General features: G+C 34.2%; 2 protein-coding genes across 5 annotated transcripts; one reads left to right on the top strand and one right to left on the bottom strand.

Moving 5' to 3' along the window:
* Positions 1 to 740: 740 nt before the first annotated feature.
* LOC110665037 (RCC1 domain-containing protein RUG3, mitochondrial) lies at positions 741 to 6,775 on the bottom strand. Of its 3 annotated transcripts, none has more exons than XM_021824994.2 (8): positions 6,503 to 6,775; positions 6,077 to 6,377; positions 4,179 to 4,678; positions 3,818 to 3,957; positions 3,472 to 3,666; positions 2,182 to 2,310; positions 1,804 to 1,959; positions 741 to 1,388 (listed from the first exon to the last, which is right to left on the bottom strand). In XM_021824994.2, exons 2-8 carry the CDS (start codon positions 6,224 to 6,226, stop codon positions 1,186 to 1,188), a joined length of 1,473 nt encoding a protein of 490 aa, XP_021680686.2. In that variant the 5' UTR covers positions 6,227 to 6,377; positions 6,503 to 6,775; the 3' UTR covers positions 741 to 1,185. The 3 variants fall into 3 exon arrangements, with proteins under 3 accessions (XP_021680686.2, XP_021680687.2, XP_021680688.2); XM_021824995.2 differs by having other exon boundaries at positions 6,077 to 6,374; positions 6,503 to 6,772; XM_021824996.2 differs by having other exon boundaries at positions 6,077 to 6,411; positions 6,503 to 6,772.
* Positions 6,776 to 6,856: 81 nt separating this feature from the next.
* On the top strand, positions 6,857 to 11,867 carry LOC110665040 (14-3-3-like protein D). 2 transcript variants are annotated; one of them, XM_021825000.2, is made up of 7 exons: positions 6,857 to 7,018; positions 7,577 to 7,883; positions 7,968 to 8,055; positions 10,173 to 10,282; positions 10,378 to 10,526; positions 11,306 to 11,361; positions 11,450 to 11,867. In XM_021825000.2, exons 1-7 carry the CDS (start codon positions 6,955 to 6,957, stop codon positions 11,450 to 11,452), a joined length of 777 nt encoding a protein of 258 aa, XP_021680692.2. In that variant the 5' UTR covers positions 6,857 to 6,954; the 3' UTR covers positions 11,453 to 11,867. The 2 variants fall into 2 exon arrangements, with proteins under 2 accessions (XP_021680692.2, XP_058009200.1); XM_058153217.1 differs by having other exon boundaries at positions 11,309 to 11,361.
* Positions 11,868 to 12,599: the final 732 nt, after the last annotated feature.

A 12,599-nucleotide genomic window follows, 5' to 3' on the forward strand; every position in this document is an offset into this window, starting at 1 on the left:
CCAAATTGCCTTTTTGATGTGATTTATATGAAATTTATGACGATGTTGCATTTCACTCCACATAATGCATTAGCTTTAGATAACTATAGAGATTATGGTTAAAATTGATATTTTAGTCTCTGAATCGAACGCTCACTCCTATTCACCTTATTTTTCCAGGCTACAGGAGAAGACATTTTTTCAGAATAACCTGTTCCTTTTCTCGCAGGTTATGAAAAAATTACTTAACTGTATTATTATTGTTTAAATTTAAGAATTCCGCATGTACTAGTAGTAGTATTAATCGTGTCAGGAAATGCATGAATTTAAGTTTTTATATTAATAAATGAAAAATTTTTATGAGTTTTAAATAGTTTATAAATGATGTAACAGGATTGAGCTGGGCTCCCTTAATTTTAGTTTCTGATAATTACTAGGCTAAATTGGACCAAAATAAAATTATAACAGTTTAATTTAAATTATTTTATATGCATATTGAGCCTAAATTGTGGACCTAATCATGGATTGAGGAATAGTTAAACTTACTATAGGTCTCGGAGGCTTTAGACTGGCTCAGGTCCTAGTGCCAGTCCGGTCCATAGGCTGGATCGTGACACAATATAACGATGAATTAATATTTTTCAATTATTTTTAATACTAAGATGATGATAATTATTAATTTGTAACAAACCTTAAAAAATAAAACATTTTTATATGTAATTTTCCTCGAAAATAATGAAGCCTAAATCAGTAATCAAGTATAACTCAAAACAAAATGTTCATCATCGATTTGTGCCATGAAAAAGCACTGCAACGGCCACTTACATTGTGCTTTGAGTTTTGAGCAGACATAATTGTGCTAGCCTAAGAAATAACAAAGAAAATACATATGAGATGGAACAATGGTCACATTAAACGAGACTATGAAACTGGAAGTACCTAACAATTGGTGCATCAGTATCAAATCAATTGATAACTCCCCAGTTTATTAAATGAACATCTATCTAATCCCAAGAATGAAGAGATCACAACAGAATCCTCATAGCACTTGAAAGATTCACATCAAGCTTCTAGGTGTCCCAATGAAATGCAACACTTCTCATTTGCTACTCATTCTTGGTTCAGCTCATCAAACATTTCTCTATGCATCTATCTTTTGAAGCTCTGTACTGCAGACTCTTATAAACCTTAAAACCAGAGGAACAATTATATCGGTCGGCCTGATCGCAAAACCAAACACATTGCATGAGATGCACCAACAGCAACAGACAGCACATTGTGGGGTCCCAGGTCATCATCATCCTCCATTAGAAAATTGACCTCAACAGGACATGGTTGCACCTCTGGCAGACCTGGAATCCCCAATTGAGAATCTTTGGCATTTCCCCACATGTAAAGCTTCCCTTTATCTACACAAAATAAACACAGCACTTTGTAAAGACATGCATATATTAGGACTTCAGTTCAATGAAAAGCAAGGACAATTCCTTGTACTTTTTCCCAACTATACAACTAGTAAACCACCAAAACACAATCAAACACAAATGACCAATTACCATACAATATAAAACTAGAATTGGTCCAATCCACAGCTGATAATGATATGTGCATGTTTAATACATCAAATATTCATAACGTAGTAAGACAAATCAGCTTATAGAATTTACAAGATTAGTAAACCATTTCAAATTCATACAGACACCTTGGTGGAATTTAGTGGATTTTACTATGAAGTACAAGGTACTGACATACTAATGTAGAAAATGCCACCAAACGTGGTACCTAAGAGAATAAGACCACTTAAGATCACATATCTCAAATTACCAGTTACAGCTGCTGAAGATGAACCTCCACAGGCAATATAAACAACGCGTTGATCAGCTAAAGCGTCAATCACCACTGGTATTTTCTGGTTTTGATTTGAAGGATGGCCCAGCTGACCATGTCCACCAAAGCCCCATGAAAGAATTTTACCTTCATCTAATATAATGAGCCAGAATGACAAAAATATTAAGTAATGCCAGACATCTAAAAGATGAGTAAATGGAATAAAAGGAAATGGCGAGAAAAAATGTGTGCACGCGCATATGTGTGTGTGTGTGTGTGTGTGAGAGAGAGAGAGAGAGAGAGAGAGAGAGAGAGACAGAGCACAGAAAAAATTATGCACATCATGCTTCACAATGAGATTTTGCAGTCATTTACCAGTTAAGGCAAGTGAGTGATATCCACCGCTTGCTATCTGAATAATACGAACATCTTCAAGACTAGGAATTGGTTTTGGTTTCCAACTGCCAATCTTATCACCTCTTCCAAGCTCATAGTTTGAGTTTGCTGAGCAAAAGACCAAGACACTATAATTAAATTGTTTATTTAGTGCTACAAACTGTTCAATTTCTCAAAATTGGCAAAATATGTCAATAACACACCACTTAACAATCAAATTTTAGATCTTAAGAATTTCCTGTCTTCATTTGATATATAGAAAACAAATTTCATAACAGCATGACACTGTTTACATAAAAGTGAAGCATTTGCCACCACTTTTTAAATGGATGAATACGTATCTACTAACTTAAAAATATCACAGAACAAAATGAAATCATAGAATACCTAAATTGGAAAGATTTTGAAGTAAAAAGCTCTTACCCAGTTATAGTTGCCTTGAATTTGGGCTCAGGCAAAAAGGAATAGGAGGCCGTCATAACCTTAACATATTCAGTTGCAAAAACTGCTCTCAAGGTCAAGACTCAAACTTATGCCCTTAAGATTACAAGTCCAAGAATTTTATTGTTGCAACAAAACAGAGGCCCTATGGATTTTGAAGTGCAGTGCATTATTAAAAAGGTAGTTGTCAAATACTACTCAGAAAAAAATTGATTCATTGACCAAAACCAAGAATCCAAGGCACAATTCAAAAAAAAGAAAAAACATAAAAAAGAAGACTTCATGAGAAATGTCAAATGTTGCAATTCCACATCAAAAGATATAAACGACACGCAGAGCAAATAAGTTGTCATTTATCACTCTCTTAAAAGAAATTAACTTATAAGGTGGGCTCAGTTGCCTTTTTTTTTCTTACCTTTGCTCAACCATCTTCCCACCCTTAAGGGAATTTTTTTTTTTTTAATTTTTAAAAAAGCCTTCATAAGAGAATAGATATGCTGCTAATAGAGACCAAGATGAGGGGGAATGAAAAATAATTTAATTTGGTTTTGGGCACCATTGCAACAAAAAAATATTTTAATTAGTTTAACATGGAATGCGAGAAAGACAAAAAGGAATATAGAACAAAAACAAGCAGGAGAAAGATAGACCTGTATGTTTAATAAGAAGCCATGAAAGGCAAGGCAGCAGCATCAGAAATTAAATAAATGTTGAAGAATTTGTGCATAACATTCTATCAAAAGAAAAATTAATAGTTGAATCTTATTGCAATTTGCAAAACAGAAAAGACAGAACACAGAATTTACATAAAGGAAATAACATCCTTACCTCCCCAATTCCAAATTTGCCCATCCTCTGTCAACACCATTGTGAAGAAACCACCACAGGAAACAGCAGCAACAGGAACAGGTAGTGCATTTACTTTGGAAGGGATACTAAGTCCACCTCCTTCATTTGGGCCCCTCCCAGGGCCAAGGCCCAGCCTACCATCCCCCTCATCTCGTCCCCAAGTATAAAGTTCCCCTACATGTCACCATAAAAGCAAATGTCTTTTCTTGCCTTACAGAAAAAGGCCACAGTGAAACCATATCCACAGGTCTACAGAAACTGCAGCAAGGGATAGAAAACTTGAAACCTACTACTTGGGCACATGAAAATGAAATGATTAACAAACCTGATTCAGCGACTGCAGCAGTATGTGTGCCACTAGTGGCAATATGCTGTATTTTCCCATTCCAAAAGCCTTCAACCAATCTAGGAAGCAGTTCTCTGTGATAAACAGAATGTCCCAGTGCACCAAAACCACCATAACCCCTGCAGACTTCAATTAAAATGAAGCAACAGCATCAAGTTATGCAGACCAGTTCATGGTCAAGTCAATATAGTAAAATAGTATTTTCAGCTTGCACAGCATACAACAATGTCACTATCATCAAGTCAAGCACTACCATAAGCATCAGACCAAATCAGGAGTTCATGGTACTATAGGGGAAAAAATGTTTTGATCCATAATCAATGATGCAAAAATTACTCACCATGTGAAGACCTGACCGAGGGAAGTGAGGGCAACGGAATGGATGCCACCTAGAGCAATACACCGAACGCCATCCAGATTAGGGTTCAGCGTGGGAACAAATACAGGATTCTCATGTCCAAAGCCTAGACGGCCCCCATCACCTTTTCCCCAAATCCAAAAACTACCATCTACAAGCAGTGCAGAATGAAATAATCCACAAGAAATTCCCACTTCAAGAACTTGTTTGTTAATGCAATTGTGATCCTTGTTAACAAGTTGCCCTGGTGTTGGTGAGAGTATGAAAGAGGAGGGCAACACCTGGAGGTTGACTATTAGGGCTGGGTACAATTGCATTTGTTCACTGCCACCACCAAGCTGGCCAGATGTGCCTCTTCCCCAGGAGAAGAGCTGGAGCATTACAGCCTCATTTTTGTTGTGGTCATTGATTTCTGAGCTTTTGTAGAGTATAGGCACCTTGTTTCTGGTGGCAGATGATGAGGAGATGCGGCGAGTGAATGGCTGCTAGTCATTTGCAAAGTAGATGTGTCATTTATAAATTTTATTGCCAAATCACTTATTTGGGGTTTAAGAATGGGTTACAGAGTTAACCACACCTCTAGAAAACAAATATTGAAAAAATAGCAAAATACCAAAGGCTTAATGGTAAAAGAAATTCAAACCTTCTCGATTTTTTATAATTTTGTTCAATCCATTTAATTTTAGTAATTTTTTTTCCCAACTTCAGAAGCTAATCAATTTTTTCCAATGTTCAAAATCGGAAGTGAGGATTTCTCTTTGGCAGCTTTTGGGTGTAAATATATACATATTTTTCATTTGTAAGCCCCACAATTAAAAAAACATATATATATTTCTATCCCAGTCACATGCCATGTATGTACCCCACCTTCAATTTTAACCATTAGACAAAATTGCGACTAACTTCTAAAATTAGGACAAAAGGACAGGATAAAATTGCAAAAAAGCAAAAGGATGAATACATAGATTAATATGTAACCATTTAATAAACTTGCATTTTCAACACGTGTTGTGTGTGAATATATTAATCGATTAATAATCTGATTAATATCTTATGTTGTTAAGTGATAATAATTAGATCCTTTTATAAAGTTTTTTTTAGAATAGATCATCCCTAAAGTTTTTAATAATTTGCCTAATGATCTAAAAAAATATAATACAATTGAGGTATGAGCTCATTTAAACATTAAGTAATGCATATAAACAAAGGGGAAAAGCATTATTTTGCTATCACCATCACAATGTTTTTTTTTTTGGGGTATTCTATTTTATCATGTTATAAGCTAATTTGACATAAATAACTACAACTAAAATAACTAAGAAAACAGATGTTATAGTTAGAAAGCCATCATTATAATATATTACGTAGTCGTAGCTAACATTTTATTTTCTTTGAAAAAAAAAATTTTCACTTATTTTATGATTTTTTACTTGAAAGACAAGTACAAATCCACATTTATTTCAAATGCACACTATCCAAACGAACACTAATGAAATTTTCTTCTGCAATGACATTAATAATCTTATAAATATTCCATTTTTCAAAGGCCAAATGACAAAAAAAATCTGAAATCTCTATATGTATTCTTAATTTTATTGTTATTATTTTTTAAATTTTATCAATTTGTACTTACATTTGATATTTGTTTTATTTTTGCAATCAACTCGATTGGTAGAACCAAACTACCTATTTACAAAAATAAACTAACTCATTACAGGCATTATCAATTTTAGCCAATCTTTTTAGTTACACTAATTTGTACCTTTATTTTAGCAATTGAAGACTTAATGATATTATTCAAATGGCAACTTTAACAGAAAAAAATAAATATATAATTTTAGCAAAACAAAAAAAAAATGTAGATGGTAACTAACACTTACCCTGGACAGAAGGGACATCAAGGAATGCATTTGGTTTCTGCCCAAAGAGAATCCAACATAAGCCATAGACTTGCCTCTAACAATTTCCAGGAACTGAGCGGGGTCGAAAACAGTTAGATCACACCCATCTGGTTTCCATGTCCATTTCATGAACTCAGTCCCAGGTCTGCATATCTCATGCAATTTTGATGCTCATGTATTGACAAAACATTATGTTCTGTTTGTGTAGTATAGGGGTCCAGGATTTGGCACCCACTCCTGAGTCTTGACTCTCCAGAGAATATATCGCATTTCTTAGCTACTGGGTCATTTTCAGAACCATGTGAAGAGGATGACTTACAAAAATTTTGCAACAAATTTTAAACTTACATGATTTGAAATTGAACCACGTGAATAAGGAAAAGGTAGAATGGAAAGAAAACTTACTCGATTTTTATATGCGTATCAGGTTAGTGGAGTCGGTAACCGGACGTTCAAGTCGTTTCCCCTCTTTTATTTTCGCTAATGCTTTTATTGACGTTCAAGCGGGCTAGACGAACATGGAAATGGTGAGTGGGAGGCGAAGACCAATGGTGAAGGGGGAACGTTTGTGGCGGTAGTGGCGGGCGGTGGTGTTAGGGTTTTAGGGAGAGTTTAGAGAATGAGAGGAGACAAGAGGGCCGAGAGGGTGGAGCACTGGACCCCGGGGTGGAACTGGAGAGGAGTTTCTATGCGGACAATACAGCGTAGTTATCGGGCAGCGGAGCCAGCCAAAAAACAACGTCGTTTTGAGAATTGGGAAAATTCTCTCTCTCTCTCAAAGAGCACAAAACCCACACTGTTAAAACCCTGAACTCTCTCTCTCTCTCTCTCTCTGAGATCGCGTTCGATACCATCATATGGCTGAACGCGACAAGTTCATCTACGTTGCCAAGCTCGCTGAGCAGGCGGAGCGCTACGATGGTCAGTCTCTCTCTCTCTCTCTCTCTCTCTCTCTCTTTTCCCCTCCCACTCTATGCGATCTATCTTGGATTGTGCGTATTTCATTTCGAAAAATGACGTTAAATGTGATAAAATCTGTGTGTGTGTTCTCAGCTTGATTTCGCCTGGATTCTGTGAGAATTAATAAAGGAGAGAGAGTTATAGTTGAGTTTTTGTAGTAATTGAGTTTGTGTTTTTATTTTATTTTTATTTTTTTAATTTTTGAAATTTTTATTTCTTTTGATTAGAACTGAATAACTCAAATCGACTTCAGGGATTAGTTAAAATCAGGCTTTGCTCAATCAAGCTTGAATAAAATTGATAATTATTTCTTCATATTTTAATGCTTTTTTACGTGTTTGTAGATGTTTGTGTGTGTATTTAATGTCGTCTTTTCTCAGGCTCTTTTTGGTATAATGGATACAGGTTTGGAGAATTTTTTTTCTAAATTCTTTATTGAAAGTTTGTCTTAAATGGGGCGTCTTATGTGTTGTTTGCTTTGATCAAAGAATCCTAATCTTAAATCTTGAATTTTTGCAGAGATGGTGGATGCCATGAAAAATGTGGCAAAACTTGATGTGGAATTGACAGTTGAAGAGCGCAATTTGCTATCAGTTGGGTACAAGAATGTGATTGGTGCTAGGAGAGCATCATGGAGAATTCTGTCATCCATAGAACAAAAGGAAGAAACCAAAGGAAATGAATTTAATGTGAAGCGGATCAAGGAGTATAGACAGAAGGTTGAATCAGAGCTTACAAACATCTGCAATGATATCATGATCGTAATAGATGAGCATCTAATCCCTTCGGCTTCTGCTGGTGAATCAAAAGTGTTCTTTTATAAGATGTGAGAAAATTGTATTTCATTGAGCAATGTCTGGTTTGTTTAGAATTATCAGGATTTATGGTTGGGAAATTTTGGCGGTTACAGGAAGGGAGATTATTATCGATATCTTGCAGAATTCAAAACTGGTAATGAGAAGAAGGATGCTGCTGATCATTCAATGAAAGCATATGAGGTATCTGTTACCTTTTTTTTTTTTTTTTTCCTTTATTATGATTGTTACTATTACTGTTAGTGTCACTATTGTTTCTTCAAGGTTATTGCACGCATTTTCATTTATAAGCACAACAATTTGTGTTCTTGCCCTTAGTGTATTATTAACCAAAGATTATGGTTCTTAATTAAGTGTATGAAACTTCAAGTTCCTGGTCATTATCTTTAGTGATAGTTTTATTTGATTTGTTTAGGCATACTTAATGTCTGGTTACCTTGTACAGGTAGCTACCATGTCTACGACTGAATTCTTTGTTTTGTTTGATATATTGTTCAATGACTACAGTGACATTATAGGAATGCAATAATGACTGGAGCCCTTTTTTTTCTTTGAGTAGATTAACATTTATAGCAACACGTGAACTATTGTTTTCCCTTTGATATGTAATAATCATCCGTAACTTGCCTCTTTTCTTTGTGCCTTAGGGTTTTGGCCAAGTGGTGAAATGGAACGGCTAGGGCCTCTTTACTTGTGTAAAATAATTTTCTTTTTTCATTTTCCTTGGAAAATAATGAAAAATATGGAATATATGTTCACCTATCAATAATAAAAAACAATTTTCTAATTTAAAAAATTTTTAAAAAATTCATATTTTTATAATTAAAAAAATCGTTATAAAATATATTTACGAACTTATTTTACTTTTAAATTTTTTTAATATGTGTTATTTTTTATTTTATAATAATCAGATTAATTTTTTTATCTTTCTAAATAATTATTCAATTTTAGTTATGGAAAAGTTATAATATGACTTTGATTATAAAAAAGGCATTGTCTTCCATTTGGAAAATAGGGAATTTTTTTTTTTTTTGATGGAGGAAAATATGATTTTCATTATAGAGGAAAACGGTGGGGAAAAAAAAAACTTAAAATTGTTTTCTAAATCTTAGTTAAATTTTGAAAAATTGGAAAACTAGTTTTCTAATTCTCCATTTGAAAAAAAGGGCACTTTTGAACATGAAACTCTGTTTTCAAATTTTCTTTAGAAAACTATCCCAATTTTCCACAAGTGAATAAGCCCATTGTTTCTATCCACTAACATGTTAATGATAATTATACCAGTATTTTTCTTTAATCTAAATTGATTAGAGTGCTGATTTGCTCAATGGTCTACACTTTGATATCTGCCATAAATGCATCGGTTATTAATATGTGCTTGAAAAAAATTCCAAAGATATATTTGTAGACTATTTGTATATTTCACTTAAGAGCAGTGGCAAAGCATTCATTTGATTTAATGTTGCTTGGATATCTTCTACTTTGCAGAGATTTCTTGTATGTCTTTTTGTTCGTTGGGAAGATAGAATTTGAGTCAAAAAATTTTCCCCACACTTTAATTGCATGTATTATAAGCTATTTGAAGAAAAGTAATGCCAAACTTATAAGCAAGTTCAACCTGTTGGACATTATTCAGGAGAGAATCTATTCCCATTTTATTTTATTTTTTTTAACGTTTGGTTAATTATGTTACCTTGCATAATAGGGAGGATAATAGAAAAGCTTTTGCTAACATCACCTGCCTTTGATCCCTGTATATGATGCTCTCCAGATATTTTTTGGCTATAACTTCTCTTAATTTAGATTTCGGAGCTAGGATGCACCATATTCGGTCACTTTGTTGATAAACATGGTTGTTTGCTCTCCATGAAGTGGGACAAGTACTGGAGAAAAGTTATTGGTTGTATGCTCATATATCTTGATGTTATTGATAGAACTATATGCCATATGCTCATTTAGCAATTGCAATAACTATCTAATCTTCACATAAAGTGTGATCATTGCTCATATGCTCATAAAGTTGTTGGTTATATGTCATATGCTCATATAGAAATAGCAATAACTTTCTAATAGAAAAGTTTCTTGATGTTAGAATGGAAGCTTCTAGCTGGAATTATATTTACCTATTGGAGGAATGTGAAGATTAGAAAGTTATTGCTATTGCCGATGCTTTTTTTTAATAATCTAATCTGATATAATCCAGAAAGGTTACTAATTTTGAGTCTGATGAAATCATATTGTGATTAAATGGAATACTTGTTGTGCGGCAAACTGTTTGACTTTTTTCCCCTGGTTTGCAGACAGCTACCACTGCTGCAGGGGCTGAGTTGCCTCCTACACATCCTCTCCGACTGGGTTTGGCATTGAATTTCTCAGTATTCTATTATGAGATCTTGAATTCACCTGAAAGGTGTGTTGGAAAATAGTTAAGCTTCTATCACAAACCTTAGAAATCAAACTCTATTTTTGCATATTCATATGATGTGGAATTCTTTTTCCCCTTAGGGCCTGCCACCTTGCAAAGCAAGCTTTCGATGAAGCAATCTCAGAGCTTGACAATTTAAATGAGGAATTGTATAAGGATAGCACCTTAATAATGCAGCTTCTCAGGGACAACCTGACCTTGTGGACTTCTGACATCCCAGAGGATGGAGGTAATTGTCATAATCAATACATGCTTGGTCAAAATTCTAACTCTAGTTACATAGTTATTTTTATGGTTAAGCTTGTTTTTACCCTTTCTTTCTGTCTAATGTACATGCTATTTAGATGTTTCTTTATAGTCACATAATGCTATGCTATTTTACATGTATCTGATTAAGTTTATTTCCATCATCATTTCATCAGAATGAAATGAAATTCTACTTGTCTTTATTAGCTATTTTACATTGATCTGATTAAGGTTATTTCCATCATCATTTCGTCACAATGAAAGGAAATTCTACTTGTCTTGATATTTGCTTTGGCTGCATTGATAATTGTTAATAAACCATGACAGTGATGGCATCTGGAGAAAGACAGTTGCTTGCTGTGTATATATTACTTCAATTTATTATGAAATGAAGCTTTGAATCATTGATGTAGGATTAAATGTTGCATACTGACGTGGGGCAGCTTGCAGGTTTTGTCATCTAGATATAGTTTGAGTTAATTTAGAAGCTAGGAATGGGTAGAAACTCAAATAGGCAACTGAGGCTATCTTTGGATGACTGAAATAAGAATTTGCAGGTTTTCAGATCTGCTTGGAGTAAAAAAATAAAGGGAACAAATGAATGGATTTAATTATCTTTATATAGATATGCATAAGCGAACAAATCCACAGAGCTTTCACGTTTCTAGTGGACCATTGTTTGCCAATCACATTTGCTTTTAGTTTTTACTCCCAATCACCATCTGCTTGATCTGTAATTTCCTTCGACTCTTTCTGCAACAGAAGATGCCCAGAAAGTCAATGGCACTGCCAAAGTAGGTGGGGCAGAGGATGCAGAGGTGGTTTCCTGTAACTCATGGCTGTTATTGATACTATGATGCTTATGTGCTTGCTCATTTTACACTTCTTTTTTTTTTTTTATTGCAGTGATGCATGCCTCCCTACATCTTGTTCAGGGTAAAAGATGAGACCTGATTATCCATTGTGGTGTTTACTGTTTAGTAAAAGATGGAATTTCATTGCTTTTTCTTTGTTTGCATTTCTATTCCCCAAGTGCCATATTGTGTTGTGATTTATAGTGATGTCTGGACGATATTGGTCTAGCCCCTTCAGATGTGGTGGATGGAGTGTAAAGCATTGGCATGCTTGCTTAGGTGGTTTTTTTCTTGCTTTGTTGTAAATTGGAGAGCAAGAATTATGTCTGGTTTTCCTCACAAATCCAGAAATTTGAAGCCTGATACCTGCATATATAGTTAATCTGCTTTCATATCAGCATGTATGTTTTCAACTGTTGTGACTATCACTATCAATGCGCTGTAATGGCTGAAAGTTGTTGCATTGTGAATCTTCTTGATGTAGAATATTTTACTTTCGGTCATGGGACATCAATGCTTTTACCTTGTCTGTGAAACCAGAACGAGAACATTGATGTTTCATTGAAGAATCGTTTCGAAGGCTGCATGCAACTTGATGCATTAGCTTTTAAACAGAATGGTATTACCCTAACGAATATTGGATGGTTCGGATGGATAGATTATTCTCTTGAAAGAAGCTGAAAGCATTGATTTTGAGGAGAGCATATGATTGACATGGGGATCTAGGAATATTACCCTAACGAATATAGGATGGTTCGGATGTATATAGATTCTCTTGAAAGAAGCTGAAAGCAATGATTTTGTGGAGAGCATGTGATTGACATGGCCTTTGGGGATCTTGGAATCCTGCATATCCAGAGCATGATGCTAATTTGAAACATGCCCATCTTCTAGCTTTTATTTTAATTTAGGCTAAATTAATATTTAATCCCTTAGTTATGTTAAAATTAATGATTTAATTTTTATATTTTTAAGAATATATTATTATTTGATCTTCTTGACTATTTTAGTCCCTCTGTCCATTTTATTAATTTAACTATTAGTGAAGGGACTAAAAGGTAGTTAAATGAAGGATAAAAATATTAATAATAATAAAAATTAATTAATTATAGTGCTAATTTTTTTTTATTTACATTTTCTATATGAAAGATAAAAAAGTAAAGGAAGAAACTTTTGGTTGGTATCTAAAATTAAGGGCTCGT

Source organism: Hevea brasiliensis, chromosome 9, assembly GCF_030052815.1.
Source record: "Hevea brasiliensis isolate MT/VB/25A 57/8 chromosome 9, ASM3005281v1, whole genome shotgun sequence".
Taxonomy (NCBI): domain Eukaryota; kingdom Viridiplantae; phylum Streptophyta; class Magnoliopsida; order Malpighiales; family Euphorbiaceae; genus Hevea; species Hevea brasiliensis.

Coding starts and splice junctions, on each gene's coding strand:
- LOC110665037 (XM_021824994.2), bottom strand. CDS start 6,226: ATGAAATGGACATGGAAACCAGATGGGTGTGATCTAACTGTTTTCGAC. Junction 2,311..3,471: donor GCAAATTTGGAATTGGGGAG/GTAAGGATGTTA, acceptor TCTTTTGCTCAG/CAAACTCAAACTATGAGCTT. Junction 1,389..1,803: donor ATCTTCAGCAGCTGTAACTG/GTAATTTGAGAT, acceptor TATTTTGTGTAG/ATAAAGGGAAGCTTTACATG.
- LOC110665040 (XM_021825000.2), top strand. CDS start 6,955: ATGGCTGAACGCGACAAGTTCATCTACGTTGCCAAGCTCGCTGAGCAG. Junction 7,019..7,576: donor GCAGGCGGAGCGCTACGATG/GTCAGTCTCTCT, acceptor GAATTTTTGCAG/AGATGGTGGATGCCATGAAA. Junction 8,056..10,172: donor ATTCAATGAAAGCATATGAG/GTATCTGTTACC, acceptor CCTGGTTTGCAG/ACAGCTACCACTGCTGCAGG.